The 18,368-nt window shown below is 42.9% G+C and overlaps 1 protein-coding gene across 1 annotated transcript in view; it reads left to right on the plus strand.

Annotated features, from left to right (window-relative positions):
• The window catches only part of SEC14L1 (SEC14 like lipid binding 1), an 85,274-nt gene that overhangs the window by 56,673 nt on the left and 10,233 nt on the right, over nt 1-18,368 (plus strand). Inside the window, exons 11-14 of the mRNA XM_015414820.1 lie at nt 978-1,149; nt 1,379-1,513; nt 2,498-2,632; nt 6,269-6,520. Of these exons, the coding sequence (XP_015270306.1) occupies nt 978-1,149; nt 1,379-1,513; nt 2,498-2,632; nt 6,269-6,520 (694 nt within the window). The remainder of the gene's footprint in view (nt 1-977; nt 1,150-1,378; nt 1,514-2,497; nt 2,633-6,268; nt 6,521-18,368) is intronic.

The following is an 18,368-nucleotide window of genomic DNA, read 5'->3' on the forward strand; positions in this document are numbered from 1 at the left end:
ACCCAAGAAGGGGAACACTGGCTGGGAAGGGAAGACTGATTAGGGAGGCTTCCCTAGCAGCCCTGCCAGAAGCCACACAATATGTGTGAAAGAGCCACATGTGGCTCCTGAGCCACAGTTTGGCCACCCCTGATTTAGGAGATTCATAGAAATTTTTTTTAATATTTGAGTGAAGACACTAAAGGAAATGTGAACCTCTGACTTTCAGAGGTTATTTTTGTGTGCCTTATTAATAAGCTTTGGGTAGCAGCATTATCTTTGATCACCCTGCCCAGTCTGAATGCAAAGTGACTACTCTGAGCCTGACATTGTTGCATAGTGTTTGCACTAGACTGGCTGAAAATCTCTTCCTCAGCCTCCACTAATAAGGAAGAGTTTGGGCATATGAGGTTGGATCCCACTGATGAGGGGGCCTTTTGCCGATTCTGCCATCCCACAGTAAACCTCCAGCTGTCCCCTCATGCTGTACCTGGGGGTCCTCTGTCCATCAGGAACAGAATTTGTGGGGCACTTTCAGCTGCAGCAGAAGTGTTAAGGCAGAAGTTGCACTCCACTGACAGAAATTCTCCTTTCTGCTTTGATTTTTAGCAGGATCCAAGCCATGGAATTGAGTCAGGGTCTGAAATGACTTGCTTCCATTTCCTTATTATGCTGTCCTCTTTTGATCAAAAGTCAGGGATAAGTGTTCATAATGTACAGTTAATTATGAAGAAACTTTCTATAGTTTCGGGGCCATCTAGTAGTGAAGGTCTGAAATAAAGAGTGATGCTTGAACAGATGGCACATTGTCCCTAGTGTGTTTTTTGGTATCTGCTTGCTGCTTGAGTCTTGGGAATAAATCCAGTGTTCAGTGGTGCAAATAAAACCTTGAAGATCTATGAAACAAAATTCTTCAGCATATTTGATTTCAGGGAGAAAATTTGACACATAACTTCCATACCTTAAAATCCCTTATATTTTTTTGGTGGGGGGGGCAGCTCCTGGACCTGTTTAGTAGACCTGGAGGGGTTGAATATGCGGCACTTATGGAGACCTGGTGTTAAGGCCTTGCTAAGGATCATTGAAGTTGTTGAAGCTAATTATCCGGAAACATTGGGACGGCTTCTCATTCTGCGAGCTCCCAGGGTGTTTCCAGTCCTTTGGACACTGGTAAGTTCAGTTTTCCCTTCCTTGGGATCTGTGCTTTGTATGTGGGGGCCTTGCCTGTGCTTAGAAATAGCAGAGTTCTACTTCATAGCTTTTATTTTTATAGGGTCTTTTGTTTTTGTAATCAAAACAAGAACTTCAAATAGGAAATTTGTATGGCTTGGAAGAATAGTGAATATATTGAAGCAGGTTGAGGAGTTGGCCATTGTATTAACTCCATTTTTATCTACAGGTTAGTCCATTCATTGATGACAACACTCGAAAAAAATTCCTCATTTATGCAGGCAATGACTATCAAGGTCCTGGTGGCCTATTGGATTATATTGACAAAGAAATCATTCCAGATTTTCTTGGTGGAGAATGCATGGTAGGTAAACAATTTGTATAACAGAATTATATCTGCTTTAAGAACCTAAATTACATTTGAGCTTTCATGCTCCGACTTATTTTAATCCAAACAGTATCTATGGTACAGGACAGATAGATTATAGTTCTTTAAGGATGTTATTTAAGAAACAAGATGTTCTTGAATTATATAATCAGATACAACATAATCATTGGAGTATAATTACATCTACAGCAACTGATTATTTGCCAAGAGGTGCTTAAGGTGCTTATTTGTATTGTGTTTAAATACTAGAAAGTTTGTGCAATGGGTGTAATTATGAGCTGAGAAGTCCCCTTCCTTTAAATCTCACTTTAGCTCAATAAGTAGTCTTTGGCAAGCTGTTGTCTCCTAGTCCCTCCCTTCTGCAATATAGGACCTACCTTACAAGGCTGTCTGAGAGATTATGGAGAATGTACATAGGGTACTATATAAATGTAAATCGTTAGTTTCCAGACGGTCTTCTCAGAACTCGCTGGCACACATGCCTTACCTCTCTATTTCACACAGAGCACTTACTGATGGTGTTTTCCCCCCATTGACTTTATAATTGCTGTGTGCTACCCCACACCATGCCATAGATTCATTCCGTCTCTGATACGTTTTCCTTTTAGCTGGATAACATGGACTAATACCTTGTAGAAAATTCCTGGTGGTTTGGTGTTTGCAGGATATAGCTGTTTAAATAAACTTTCAGATGGGAATTGTTCTATGTAAAAACAACTACAAAACCTTTTTTCTGCAGGTACATAACATCCTCATTTTTATCTGAAATGGTGGTGTGTTTTTTTCTCTTCTTACAAATGCTTATGAATTAGTGCCCCTCAGTAATGAATTAAACCTGCTTCCATTGAAGTTGGGGGGGGGGGTCTTTGGTATAACTTTCCAGCACATTCTTCCTGGGATGTTTCTGTCACAGTTGTCATGCTGACTCATTTCCCCCTCCCCCCCAATTACATTTTAAAGTGTGACGTTCCAGAGGGTGGGCTGGTTCCGAAATCTCTGTACCGGACAGCAGAAGAACTAGAAAATGAAGACCTAAAGCTGTGGACAGAAACCATTTATCAGTCTGCAAGCGTCTTCAAAGGAGCTCCCCATGAGGTAGGTTTCCTTACTGTTCCTTCTTGGCTCCAACTGTCTTAAGAGGAAGGACTTGACCTAGGCTGATTTATGCTAGGTTTCATGTCTGGGTCTCTTGGAGCTAGTGCAGATTTTAGCTGGCTCATTCTTGGAAAATACTTGCTTAACAAACTACACATGAACTAAGAATCTTTGCAAGTTCATAGTTCTTCCTCAGTGATCAGAAAGATTTGTGAATTTCTGGTTCATGGAGAAGGAGGCAGAAAAGGTAAGATACAATTCTTCTCCTCAGGTTTACCTCTTAGCAAGATAGGTCTTGGAGCCAATTGCTCATAAGGGGTCAACTTGCCTGAGCCATGAACAGATTGCCCGGAGGTGTGGGCTTGGGTGTCATCAATATGCTGATGATACTCAGCTCTATCTGATGTTAGGCTGCCAGTCGGACTCTGGTCCCGATGACCTTCATCGGGCATTGCAAACTGTGGCTGGTTGGCTCAGACTGAATCGGTTGAAATTAAAGACGGAGGTCTTGGGCCTGAGTCGGACCGGTCTGGGGTTGGGGCTCCCTCTCCCGGCCTTCGACGGGGTGCCGTTGGTGCCTGCGCAGGAGGTTAGGAGTTTGGGGGTGCTCCTGGACACCTCATTAACTATGGGGCCCCAGGTGGCAACCACTGCCAGGGCGGCCTTTTACCATCTGTGGTCTCTACTTAGGGCTGCCTCTGTCGCAAATCCGGAAGCTGCAGCTAGGGCAGAATGCTGCAGCCAGGCTGTTGATGGGCCTCTCTAGGCGAGACCACATCCAGCCTGGGCTGCAAGCGCTGCACTGGCTGCCGATAGCATACCGGATTCGCTTCAAAGTGCTGGTTCTTACCTTTAAAGCCCTAAATGGCCGGGGTCTGGCTTACCTGAAGGACCGCCTCTCCCCGTATGTTCCCCCAAGAGCACTGTGATCGGGGAGCCTCCATCTCCTGGAAGTTCCAGGCCCCCGAGAGGTTAAGTTTACCCCTAGTAGGGCCAGGGTGTTTTCGGTGGTGGCTCCTACCTGGTGGAACGAGCTCCCAGAGGAGATCCAGGCCCTGCAGGACCTTGTGCAGTTCCGCAGGGCCTGTAAGATGGAGCCCTTCCGCCAGGCTTTTGAGTAGGAGCCGCCGCTGCCACTATCCCACCACCGTGGTAGTGCTTCATCGTCTGCCCCTATCATGGGGGGCAAGCATCGCCTGGCAGAAGCGCATAGAACAGCGCTGCTGAGACAGCTGGCCCCCGAATTGGGTTCATTGTTTCCCATCTTGGGTGATTTACATAGGAAGATCAGAGCACCTTGATTATTGTATGGGTTTTATTGTGTTTTTAATGTTGTTTATTCTATTGTATTTTATCTATTCAACCCGTCTTCGCCGCATGTTAGCCGCCCTGAGCCGTTGGGAGGGCGGGATGCAAATCTAAAAAATAAATAAATAAAATAAAATAAACAATTGCTGGTGTTTCATTAGCAGTGATTGGAAGCCTAGGGTACCAGTTACTGTTCCTAGTCCTGCTGGAAAGGTAGGTGGGGGTGTTAAAAGCTCTAGTCTCCTAGCAGAGAACGTATGGTGAGGGGATGGCATCTATTTTCCTATTCTTGTACATTTGGTGGAACATTACAAATGAAGCCATACTTCTCCATTGGTCCTGGGAGTGGGGCAGTCTTTACTCTTGGGGAATAGGCCCCTTCTCCGGAACAGGGTCAGTTCCCTCAGACCAGTCCAGAAAGGGGGGGGGCTGTCCCCTGGGAACATCTCAGTCTCACCAGCCCTGCTGCTTGAGCAGGACCTGTTTCACAGGCACTCTGTAGAGTGCAGCGATCCAGGAATGAGAAGAAGAGAGGGAGAAGGGAGAGACCCTCCCTCTTTGTTATTTCAAGCTGCAGTTGGCAGCAGACTTCAGTGGAAGCCAATGGTTCTGGGAGATCCCCAGCAGCCAAGGCTGTGTATGCAGACCCCTGCCGGCCCCAGCCTGTGGCTGGAGGTTCCCCCCCCCCAAACCAATGCACATCAGGGGAAGTGGCTGAGTCTGCAAGGAGATGGGGTGTTGCTGCAGACTCGGCAGTCTCCCCAGTCTTGGAGGACCTGGTGTGCAGAGGAACAGACAAGCCGGGAGCCTCTAGCCCTTGCCAGAAGCATTGTAAGCCCTAACAGGGCAAAAAACGTAGATTGGAGGCAAAGGAGGGCAGGGTGGTAGACTGGGGAAAACCCCTGAGCTATCCTGGGAAGAAGACGGGGAAATCGATTTCTGGGGCTTTCAGCCTCCCCAACCTGGGACAGGCTGGAGCAGATTAAAGAGCCCCCCCCCCCCCTTTTTTTTTCCCCCTCAGGGGGAAAGTTCCCATGGAACAGACAGGGAGCTAAAAGGCCCAGGGAAGGCCATAGAAGGGCAGGGAAAGTGGCTGTGGCCGTCTTGGGTCCCTGAACCCTCATGGTAGACTTACTTTCCCTTTCACTCCCAGGCAAATGAATAGAAAATGACTGCCAAGTCAGACGTATCAGTTCCCTGTGCCCAGACCTGGATAGCCCAAGCTAGTTTGATCTGTTGAGATCTCAGAAGCTAAGCAGAGTCAGCCCTGGTTAGTACTTTGGTGGGAGACCACCAAAGAAGTCCAGGGTCACTACACTGAGGCAGGGAAGGGCAGCAGCCCTGGCTTGGATGGCCCTGGCTAGTCCCGTTTGATTGGATCTTGGAAGTTAAGCAAGGTCAGCCCTGGTTGGCTCTCCACCTCTGACTGTCTCTTGCTTTGAAAACTGTATGGGGCTGCTGCTTGATAGCACTTCCACCACCTCCACTGTTTGCCAGAGAGAGGCTATAACAGATTTTTTTTTGGGGGGGGGGTACACTTAGTAAGATCTATTCAGATCATAAGCCTCACAGTCCCCGCAAGACTCTGCGGAGACCCAGGAAACAGAGGCAGCAAGGACAGCCCAGGATAGCCTGAACTCATCAAATAAGCATGGTCAGCCCTGATCAGTATTTGGATGGGAGACCACCAAACAGTACCAGAGGTGTGACACAGAGGCAGGCAAGGCAAACCATCTCTGAATATCTCCTGTTTTGAAAACCCCAAGGGGTCACCATAAGTGGGCTGTGACTCGATGACTGCAGAAAGTCCAGGAAGGACTCAGACTCCCCAGTTCCATCCTCGGACAGGGTAGAATGGCAATGGTCGGAGGAGGGAGAGGAAGTAGTACCAACAGTACAGTTTTGGCTATTCCCTCAACAGCTATACATGAGATTACTTTTCAAGTACTTAGAAGTTCCTCCAGACCTAAAGAAAATGATGTTCTTGACCCAGAACCTCCGGTGGAATCTGGCCAGCGGATGTACAAACTGGCAGTACCACAAGCAGGGATGACAGCCGTGACCTGAATGGCCCAGGCTCGACCATGCTTGTCAGATCTCAGAAGTTAAGCAGGGTCAGTACTGGTTAGTACTTGGATGGGAGATAACCAAGGAAGTCCAGGGTTGCTATGCCGAGGCAGGCAATGGCAAGCCTCCTCTGTTCCTCTAACTGCCCGCAGACAATGATGGAGTATTCATCTGACAGTGTCCTGCAGTGGTGGTGCTTCTCATCTACTAAATGAATTTCTGCCTTGTCTGAGCTTCTATTGTTATTTATTTCTCCTCTAGATTTTCATTCAGATTGTAGAAGCTTCCTCTGTGATCACCTGGGATTTTGATGTTTGTAAAGGTGACATTGTCTTTAACATCTATCACTCCAAGAGAGCACCACAGCCTCCTAAAAAGGAGTCCCTGGGGGCCCACAGCATTACCTCTCCGGGTGGCAACAATGTTCAGCTGATAGACAAAGCCTGGCAGCTGGGAAGGGACTATAGTATGGTGGAGTCTCCACTCATCTGTAAGGAGGGGGAGAGCGTCCAGGTGAGTAAGACTCTCCAAACATAGTTCATGGTTTGTTTACTGACTGAATACCTTCTGGAAGTAGTGTGTGCCAGGCAGTACAAATTCCTCTTTCAATCACTGCTCAGTTTTCTGATGGAAATAGGAATACAGTGTTCTCAAACTGCCTTTCTATTATTTTGGCCAAAGGTAGCTAGCCAGTTCAAAGAAAACTGCTAAAGTGTGCCATTTCAATGCCTCTGGCAGGAAGGCTTTGTGAGGTCTGTTAGGACAGCATTTCTCGAGTCTTGCTGAGTTTAGCCTCCCATTCCTCTGCCCCCCACTTGTCTGCTAATCATCTTACACTGCCTTCTCTCCATTCCCCAGTACAATTCTAACCGTCTGTTCCACGGTAAGTGTGCAGACATCCATGTATGCAGTCTGCTGTTGCATATGAGGATCTGTCACAGGGAGATGTAATTCAGCTTTCTTGTTGGGAGATGAATAGAAGAGGGCATCTGATTCCTCTAAACCAGCACAGGGGAGGAGGGAATAACTAAAAGATGCAGCTCTTCCTGAGGCATGACAAGAAACCAATGGTTCCAACCTAAGGGGGAAACTAGTCACAAGAACCAGAAACAAAATAAAAATACCCAGAAGCCAGTAATGGACTATTTTCAGCCCGATAAAGGACAAACACCATGGCATACACTCATACAAACGAAAAACAAAATGGCTGATGGCAAATCCAGTAAGAATGAAATACCAACAGAACTGGGGGCTAAAAACATTTTAACAGAAATGAGCAAGCATGGAATCTCGTCTAACTGAAATGATAAAACAGATTTTTGATTCCATTCAAACTCAACTGAACGAGATAAAACAAGCTTTGCATAACGTGGATCATTCAGTGAGGGAGAAATAATTCTCGGGAGATAATTAAATTTTATTATAGATCCCATTTTAGATAAATCCACTGCAAAAACAAATGAAAAACCCAACTTAACGTAAACTTACTCCCCTAGCAGGGATATGAGATCATCCTTTGGTAGATGCATGAAGACAGTTACGTAAAAGGGAATGAGACTATACGTATTACTCTCAAAGGCATTCCACATGTATGAGAATTGATTATCTTTTGATATCACCATCCTTACTAAGTAAAGTCCAAAATATCCAGATAGGCCCACTACAATGGTCAGACCACAATTGGATAGAATGTAAACTCTTATTAAATATTGAACAAAAACAAACAACATGGGTATTAAATATTTATTAAACCATCAAATAGTAGCAGCTGAGATTGAAAGACATATACAAAATTACTTTAATGATAACACTACAGATGATGTATCACCAACTATTATTTGGGATGCATTTAAACCAGTTTTAAGGGGATTTTTGATATCTAAACAAAAACAAGAAAAAAGGGAACAATTAGTAGCAGATATAAGCAAATTAGAGAGTCTCCGTAAAAAAAACAGGAAGCACTAAAATATATCGAGAATTATTATCTCTACGGAGAGACTTAGATTCTTTAGATATGGCACAAATACAGCAGAATTTATTATTTTTAAAACAAAAATCATGGCAAAATATGGCGAAGGCATTAAAAATTTTAAATAGTAGAGTTAAAAAGAAAAGAGAAACTAATTTAATTAGGAAATATATTTGATAACGGAAAAATAACTTACTCTTTTCTAAGTTATTATAAACAGTTGTATGATTCTAATAATATAAAGTCAGATGTAATAAATGATTACTTAGAACATCATTATAACAACATTAAACTCTTCCTAGAACACAAAACACTAATGGAAAATACAATAAAAGTTTCCAGAGCCATTAAGAACCTAAAAGTTAATAAGGCTTCTGGACCAGATGGCTACATCTCTGATTTTTATGAAAAATATATAGTTAATCTAATAAAACCTCTAACAAATGCTTGTAACTATATCATGCAATTTGGAATCCTTCCTCCATCATGGGCACAGGCAGCCATAATAGTTTTGCCTAAACCAGGGAAGGACCCTACTATAGTTACCTCATATAGACCAATATCTTTATTAAATATAGATTTCAAAATCTTTACTTCTATAATAGCAACCAGATTGAATTCCTTTGTGAGTCACTATATCCCCCAAGACCAAGTGGGCTTTCTGCCTAAGTGTGATTTAACTGATGTCAGATATAAAGCCTTGAGTTTAATAAGTTATTACAAATCAACTAAACAAAACCCATATGCATGGTCTTCGATATAGAAAAAGCCTTCGATTCGGTAGAGTTTAATTATTTAACAAGAGTATTATAAATCAATCAATCAGAACCTTTATTGGCATATTAGAAAATACAGCAGGGAGACAAGGACACATCCTTTACCCTTGCAACTGAAACAATCTTCTCATCTTAATAGCACAACAGAGAAATTTAGCTACAGCTTCTATGATCTTGGGGTTATGGGAAGATAATAGTGAAATGATCTTATAGTCATCAGATTGCCCTACTTGATTCTAATAAAGAAGTTCTAGAAAAATAGCACAAATATCACAGTAAAAAGAACAATACAGGAGAACATGTTCGATACTTTCAATCTCTCCCAAGCCACAGGCACAAAACCTAGATGAGTATGGGATTTTCTTGAACCTCCCGTACAATACAGCAGAAGGGAGAATATTAAAACGAGCTAACATGAATGCTCTTCGCAGATCAGGGGTTGTCAGACAAGCAAAATATTCAGGCAAAGAACCGTTAGAGGGCTTCCCCCATCTCAGAGGTGAGCACGTACCAGAGGCAAGACTTCTAAGTTCCTGCATTTCAATATCAACAAGTCTCTGCTTAATCAGAACAAATACACTCCTCTCAGGAAGATACACTATGTCATCAAAATCTAGCCCAATTAGAGATATTTTTCCCCCTATAAAGGTCATCCATGCAGATGTTTGTGCTTCAGAGAGCATGGTGTGCAATAAGACTATTCAGACTACTCCTAAAGTGTATACGCAGCCAATACTTGATTGTCGTAATCCAAGCTCTTGTCACTAAACGTCTTTGGTTTGTCTCCAAACAAATGGCTGCATAAGGCACACATGCTGGCAGCCCCAGAATTTTCCTTAGAAAATAAAATTGTACGCATTCTACTGCTTTATTAAAGGCTGTCATCCAAATCGGGGTGCCATAGAGCAGTTTGGGACATATTTTGTAATTGAAAATTCTAAGGGCTGCAGGGATATACTGATTTCCCTTAGTGTAAAAGAAACGTGTGATTGCAAGAATATTACTATTCACTGATTTTAACACTTCCTTGTTGTGAGTAACCCAATTTGCACTGAAGTGGAAGTGAACTCCTAAATATCTAAAGCTTTTAACCTGTTCAATCACTTTCCCTCTAATATTCCACTTAACAGGTTTCCAACTTTGCCCAAAAGCAATTATTTTAGATTTCTCATAATTTAGGGTCAATTTATTCAAATCGCAATAATCAAGAAAACGAAGTAACATCCTTTTCATCCCTATTTCTGAAAAGGAAAGAAGCACTGCATTGTCTGCATACAGAAGGAGTGATACATGCAGCGCCCCTAGTTTTGGACTATGTCCATCTATTCCTTTCAGGAAGGGGGGCAGGTCATTTAAAAAAAGGTTAAAGAGTAGGGGGGCTAAGATGCATCCTTGTTTAACTCCAATGGACACTGGAATCTTAGGTGTTAGATCTCCTTCCTTTGAGCATCTAACCTGGCAAGTGGTTTCAGAGTGAAGCTTTTTAATCAAAAAAAGCAACCTCGCATCAATCCCCCAATCCTTTAGCTTCTTCCACAGAATATTTATAGGAACTGAATCAAAAGTGCCCTTAAGATCTAAAAAGGCTGCGAATAAGGTAAGCCCCTTCACTTTCCTGTATTTATTCACCAAATGATTAAGGACAATACAATGATCTAATGTTGTCTTCCGCTGGCAGAAGCCAACTTGCTCCAGCCCTAGTATTTGCTGATTTGATACCCACAGCTTACGTTTATTAGCCAGATATCTAGTGTACAACTTCCCAATAGTGGATAAAAGGCTGATCGGCCTGTAATTACTAGGGAGCTGACAGTCACCTTTCTTGAATATCAGGACTACTATAGAATTCGTCCAAGCTTCGGGTATCAAGCCTGTCCTATTGATGGCAGTAAAACGGGTAGCTAAAAAAGGTGCCCACCACCCTGGAAATGCCTTAATAACTTCAGGCATGATTGCATCAGGCCCGGGGGCTTTCCCTCGCTTGATTATCGCAATTAGAGGTTCTATCTCTGAAGCCTGTACTGGGGGCCAGTCTGGACAGTAATCCAACCTGAAATCAAGCTCATCAACAGTATTTTCTCCATTCTCCTGAAAAATCTTCACAAAATATTCATACCAAGCATTTATTGTTATTGGACTATTAACAAAACCATTCCTACCCATAGAATCTGAGATCAGGGCCCAAAATTTCCTTGTATCATTATTTATTGTAGCTTGGAGGAGAGGTTCCCAGCATTTCTGTAAAAAACTTTTTTTCTTATTTTTATAAAGTCGCTGTAGTACCTTTGGAGCTGCAGTGGCTCAACATATAGTCCACAACACTGCAGCCCTGAGATGAGGCATAAGTAAATTCACCAGGATAATCATATGGAGGTAAACCATTCCATGCAACCAAATTAAACCTCAGACAAAGTTGAGCTAAACGGATACCTGCTTCATTGGTTTGTGGATCCTTAAGATGTCTCAGGTAAAATAAACAATTGGGCAGAGTGTTATCTATAATAAGGCCTAAATTCCTAGCAAGCTCTGTTCCATTCTGACCCATTCTGGCATTGAAATCACCAGCCATTACAATATTCACAGCAGGGTATTTCTGTTCAAGGACCTCTAAATACTCTAAAAGCCCATCCCAATGCAAGGTCAGGGTTTCTTTTACATTACTTGGCGGCATGTAAACATTAATTATTATTAGGGACTTCCCTGCGTTTTTCAGCAGACAGGCCTGTGTTAAATGCCCAAAATCCTTCAAGGGGATCACCTCCAAATTGGAGTTGGAAGACCATAACATCGAGAGTCCTGCTTGATAACGCCCAGAGTGCTTAGATTTAAAGGCTAGTGAAGAGACGGCCCTAAAACCCTCTAGGGAAATCTCAAGCTGTGCCCAAGTTTCCTGAAGTACGATGACATCAGACTTCCTAAGGAAGCTACTAACATTCAGATCACAGGACTTATTCTTCCATCCAGCTATGTTCCAAGACAGAATCTTCAGGTTGGAAGTTGCTGGCTCTGATCTTAGTCAGTCGACTACTGTAATCTGGTCAAGAGCTTTATCCTTATCAAGAAAAACACTGCCATTCCTCTTCTTCTTAGGCAGAGGGTCAACTACTACCCCCACATCCTTATCAGAATGTCCAGCTTCTTTTATTGCTAGCAGGGCCAGCCCATCATAGAGAATTTTTAGGCAGCGGCCTAGAGTGGCCCCTTAAGAGGGGGTGCCCTGCGGCCGCTGGCCTGCCGCCTCTCCTCTCCCTCACCTAAACAGGTAGAGCCCCAGGGTGTGTGTGCGCGGCGCTCCGTCGTCCACCAGCAGCCTCCGCCGGCTCCCTAAGAAACGCTCCTGGCTGCCCCTCCCAGGCCGCCCTCCACGCCCCTCCCGTGGAGGAGCAATGTGGACAGCAGCAGCGGAACTCCACCGGCCTTTCTGCGAGCCACGCCCCCCCCAAGCGGCTGATCATTCTTAAAGGGGGAAGACGTGAAACCGCGGTCTGGATTTCTCTGCTTTTGCCTGCTTTGGTTCTTTATTAACCTGGAAGAAAAAGAAGCCGACTTCTTCATGCCAGGGGGGGGGGCAGCGTGGGAGGTGGGTTCTCTCTCTGTGTGGCCAGCTTGCCGCCTCAGGCAGGCGGAGCTTTCTCTGGCTGCGCTCCTGCTCCGGAGCCATCGTGCAAGCGGCCCCGACCCGCAGTTTCAGCCAGGAGGGACTGCAGCAGGAGTGCCCCCCCGCCCTTGTTGTGCCCCTGAAACCAGACCACTGGCACTCGCAGAAGGGTGGGGGGCACCAGAAAATTGGTGGTCGCACGGATGGGCGCCAGAACAGGGGGCGCCTAGTGTACAAAAAAACCTGGGTCTGGCCCTGATCACTAGCTCATGGTCATGGGGAAGGGTGAGTAACATTTCTAGCTTCTCCATATCTTGGTCTGCCACAACCTTCGTTGGTAAGGCTATTGTGGAGAAGTCACAGTTCATTTAACAAGGCAGTTGGTGAAGTTGGTAGCAGCTGCTTTTCAGATTTAAGCTTGACCAGCTTGCCCATCAAGCTCTCTAATCTGTCCATGATCCACTGTTGTTCCTGCTCAGGCAGATCTGGGAACGCCTTTATGATATTTTCTTCAATGTCACTTTCTTCCAGCAGCAGGCCTGGAGCAGCAGTTGTTGGGTTTTTGTTAATAGATGCAATCCCATCAAGAGGCTCCTTTTTGTTTCCACTTCTCACATCCACCCTTGAATTGGTCAGTGAGCCCTTATAGTTCTTACATTGGTGAAGGAACTCAGGGGCACTATTCTCCGAAAATAGGGGAGCCCGAATTATATTCAAATAAACCGGGGTTGGGAAAATACCTCTTGTTTTTAAAAACCATTTATTCTGTAGTAACATTGATGAAGTTGCCAATGAGTTAAAAGTCAGTAAGACTTTTTGGGTCTGATTCACACTAGTCAAGATTTCCAAATCTTTTAGATCTGACACTCTTAACTGGTCACCCATCAACGTTTTCAGATGTAACTTGACTGCAGATTTAGTGTTCCATCTTGGAGTACCACCCTTATATGGGCAAATAGACAAACAGACCTTAGCAGGTGGTTGTACTAATTGAAGACTCTTTCCAGGATTGTTAATCTTCAATTGTGTCAGATTAGTTGTGACTCCTTGAGCCTTCTCTCCTTCCAACTGATTAGTCTCCTTGCAGACCCCATGTCTAACTGTCCCCTTCGGTTAAACTTCCAACCTGGCTAGATATAAGATCCATTTTACAATGCAGAGTCTGAAGCATTTTGCAAATATACTCCACCGTCTTAGCAGTCAGCTGGAGCAGTTCAAGGGACCCTGCACCTGCTCCTAAGTTTACTGTCTCTCTGTCTTGCTTCTCATTAACGTCATTGTTTTCTGCTGCATTCTCTAACATAGAATAATACAAAGCAGAAGTAGCTGTAGTCTCAGAGCAATCATTTTTTTTAATTATTATTTTTTATTTTCCTTGTCACATGCTTACAACACAAATCACACTTTTTATAATACTGTATAATCTGTTACAACCTCTTATACATCATATCACATAGCAATGGCTGTTAAGTTATAATGGTTATAGAAATTAAATGATTTCCCCCCCGTCATTGCCAGTGCACGCTTAACACACTATTTTTTCTTTCCTTAAACTCCAACTCAAATTATACAAACTTAATAAAATTATAGTTATTGTTATCCCAAAGAATTTCTCTTATATCTTATCTATAATATATTATGCCTTTTAATTACTCTTAAATAAAAAGAATAATCAGCGGCCACAAAATTTAAATCTTCGTGGCAGAGTTCTTGGGGATTGCCACCTCTGTATGGGGCTTTGGAAATTCCAAAGGGGGTCTTCCTCTAAGGCCCCACCCTCTGGGAGGTGGTAGGGGAGTTCCTTCCAAGTGCCTTTCCCGCTATGCTCCTATTATACCTTAATGTCACTATGTTTAAAACAAAATATTAATATTAAATCAGCTTATCTGAAATTAAACCTTTTGTCATCACATTTTTTGTCCGAAACTTAAAGTTCTAGAGCACTTAACATTTCCTCTCCGGACTTGATATCATGGACGTTGAAGGTTCTGCCTTTATAATTTATATATAAATGTCCCAGTGGTAGCCAACGATACCTAATTTGTTTTTCTGTCAACCTCTTTGTAATTGGTTTCAGATTCCGACGTGCTGTCAAGATTTCGGATGGCAGGTCCTGGAACACTTGTATTTTAATGTCTTCTAATTGAAGTCCATTATTTTTTCTTGCGGCTTCTAAAACGATGTTCTTCACTTTAATGTCTGTTAGCTCAGCAAGAATGTCTGGTATGAGTGTGGGCGAGGTTGCTTGGAGTGGCTTCAGCCGATAAGCTTGGCTAATTGGTGCAGCTGGCAGTTGCAATAATGCCTGAAGCCACACATTTAAAGTGTCTGTGAGGTCTTTCTCAGTAGAAAAATTTGGTGAGATCCCCCTGAATTTAATTTTTCGTTCCCGTGCCTTTATATCCAAAAGAATAATTTTGGACTTACTCCAAGTCTCAAAAGTCTGTAGGTTTTTAATGTCCTGCTTATTCCTGGCACTTTGTATCAGAGCCTGGTCCGTCCGTTCTTTCAAGTCTGTTAGGCTGAGATTCATAGCATCCAATTTCTGATGGATAGGGGTGATACTATCTTTAAATTCTTTTTTCATTTCTACCAGCATAGACTGTATATCTTTTTTGGTGATTGAGTCCTCACGTTTCCTTTTGCTCTGCCGGCTGGTTGCCTCCTCTTCGGAGTCGAGTTCTAATGGGGGGGGGGGAGTCTCCATCCGATGGTTGCATAGTTTGCTCACTTTGTTGAGCTTCCTCGTTATTTTTCTTGGCTCCTTTCCCTCCTTTCCCTCCTCTTTGCCTCCCCATCCTTATCAGCTAGTAGTTTTAGTCTTTATAGTCCTCAATTAGTTTTTATTTTGCATTTTTTTGGAGCAAAGACGCGGAGGCTCTCTTGGTCTGTCTGCGCAATCATTTTTATCCTCCAACACTGCAAAATGATTCGTAGTGGGAATTTGAGGTATGTAATAGTCATCAATTTTTAGTTGTTTTGAGGAGGGGAGGGAGTGAGCCTCCTCCTCTCTAACTTGCTTAAAAGTTTTAATTTTAAAATAATTTAAAATGTTAAAATAATTTAAAATCCACACATGTTACAAGGTACGTAGAGTAAATCCAGTCTACCACCAGCTAAAAGTTTAAAAGAATAATCAATCAAGCTGGCTGCTTGTTTACGTAGTCACTCTTATCTCACCATTAACAACACCAGCTGTGGAGATAAAACTTGTCTTCCAAAAACAGCTGCAGACACTCAGGCTTCACTCTAACTTTGAACACAAGTTGAGTTAAAGTATATCTTAAAAAGCAATTTAAAAGCAATAAAGGATAAGCAGAGGGGAGTGATTAAACGCCAGCTGCCATCTTCCTGGCTAATCAACAAGAGTATTAAGCTTTTTAGGGTTTGGAGAATTTTTTTTGTGGATAATCAATACAATATACAATCAACCAATGGCATATCTTAAAATCAATGGTAATATATCCGAACAATTTAATTTAAAATGAGGTACATGCCAAGGATGCCCTCTTTCTCCACTATTATTTGCTGTAACGATGGAGCCCTTGGCGTCAAAAATAAGATCTCGTTCTAAAAGTTATGGTATTCAAATCCAAGACAAGGAATATAAATTGTCATTATTTGCAGATGACATTCCATTATTTCTTACTTGGCCCCCAATATCAATACTAAATTTACAACAAATCCTAAGTGAATTTAGCAACGTATCAGGACTAAAAATCAATGAAAATAAATCTTATATTTTTTTCCTATAAATATGGACACTCAATCAATTATATCAAAAGTTTTACCCCATATAGCTGATAAATACTATGCCATATCTTGGAATTAAAATACCAATTGATTTTAAAAACCTCCAAAAGGTTAACTACAACACTCTGTTTGTAGAAATTAAAATATATATACATCATTGGCATAAAATGAGGATCTCATGACATGACAGACTTAATATCATAAAAATGTATATCTTACTAAAATTCCTTTTTTTATTCAGAGCACTTCCAATAAAAATATCTCCATCACAACTTAGTAAATGGCAATCTGCACTAATAAATTTGGGGGGGGGCTTATAAGCAACATCGAATTAATGTGACGACACAGTGTAAACATACAACACAGGGTGGCCTAGGATTTCCGGATTTAATTACCAAGCGTGCCAGCTTTCAAATATACTCAAGATGCTGCAAAATTACTCAGATACAGACTGACTCTTAATACAGCAGTTTTATACTTACCCATATAAAATTCCAGAAACAATCTGGCAAGATCAATGTGAACGGTCGAAAGGTAAGCAGGACAGTTTTATTTTAAAAACAATTCTACCTACATGGGAAAATAAGAGAAAACAATTAGTTCCAGTAGTATCTCAATTTCAAAAAAAAAATTAATCAAAACTGCTATCACCAAACTTCTCAATAAATTATGACAAATGGATGAAAGCCAATCTTACTAAACTTGAAGATCTTACACAGGGGTTGTTTCATAGAAAAAGAGCTAGGGGGACTCATTACCATAACTCATTAGCATATGCCACACCCCCTGCCATCACCGGAAGTGTGTCATAAGGCCACACCCACCACTCAGTTATGAGCCCTGGCAAGGAAGCCCCGCGAAGGGCCCCCCTGCCCCCAATGGTCCCGGCCGCCGCCGCCAACCTTGCAGCTCCACTGCTGAGCCCCATCAGGGGCCTGGCGGTGGACCTGCAAGGCCGGCGGGAGTGCGAGGAAGCCCCGCGAAGGCCCCCTGCCCCCAATGGTCCCGGCTGCCGGCGCCGGCCTTGCGGCTCCACTGCTGAGCCCCATCGGGGGCCCGGCGGTGGACCTGCAAGGCCGACGGGAGTGCAAGGAAGCCCCGCAAAGGCCCTCCCTGGCCCCAGGCAGGCAGGGGTGGGGAGAGGCGGGGAGCAAGCAACTTACCCTCCCTCTTCTCCTGTCTCCTCCTGGCTGAATGAGGGCCGGAAGCGGGACGGCCGAAAGCAGGGGACGGGGCTTCGTCGTGTGCCCCGCCCCCGCACCTCACCCGGGGGAACGGCGATCCCCCCCGAATCGACCTCTGATCTTACATATAAAAATGCACCCATACTATGCTATGCTAGAGGAGGAATTAGGAACCATAATACCATGGTTTCAGTTTTTACAAATTAGCCATCTTTGCTCTCGAATTCGGATATCTACTGTTCTTCAACAACCTTTAACTGTTTTTGAACAGATATATAAACAAGCAAGAGTATCTCAAAAGCAATTAATCTCTAAACTTAATGCTTCTTTTGTTAGATGGAGATTAGTTATTATCATATCAAATTAGATGGCACGCAGTATGTAATTAAATCTTGGAAGCAGATCTTTGGAAAAAACTATGGACATATTTTCCTTTTAATACAAATATAATAGATATCAAAATACAAATATTTAAAATACTTACATTTTGGTACATTACACCACAGAAGCTAGCCCATATGGTAAATATGGCAAAGCCTCTATGTTGGAAACAATACGGTCAAATTGGAACTTACACCCATTGTTGGCTGGGGTGTCCTAAACTAAGGAGTTTTTGGGAAGATATAGTACAGATAAAAGTTATAACTGGAGTGTCTATACAATATTTGGTGGAACATATTATTTTGAATCAATGGAACTCTATTGTTAGATCAGATAACATTATTAAAACAGTGGCCATTCTTTTATCCGTAGCTAAAAATGCAGTTGCATTGCAATGGAAAAATAAAACTGGTCCAAATAGGCAAAATTGGCATTCAAAACTTTGGAATATGTATGCCTTGGCAAAAGTTACAGCAAACCTTAATGACACAACCATGCATCTTCATCTAATTTTATCACAATAGGGTTCCCTATTTTACAATATCTAACACAACAAGAGGAAATACAGGGATGGCTGTAGGGCAAGTAATCAGAGACCAGGTTTTCAGGAAAGCAAGGCAAGCCCGAAGGTTGCCAACCAGTCTTTTTTGGGGTTATAAGGATATCTACCCATGTGAGAAACTGAGTATTACCCTACTCC

Source organism: Gekko japonicus, unplaced genomic scaffold, assembly GCF_001447785.1.
Source record: "Gekko japonicus isolate JY-2015 unplaced genomic scaffold, Gekko_japonicus_V1.1 scaffold2107, whole genome shotgun sequence".
In the NCBI taxonomy this organism is placed as follows: domain Eukaryota; kingdom Metazoa; phylum Chordata; class Lepidosauria; order Squamata; family Gekkonidae; genus Gekko; species Gekko japonicus.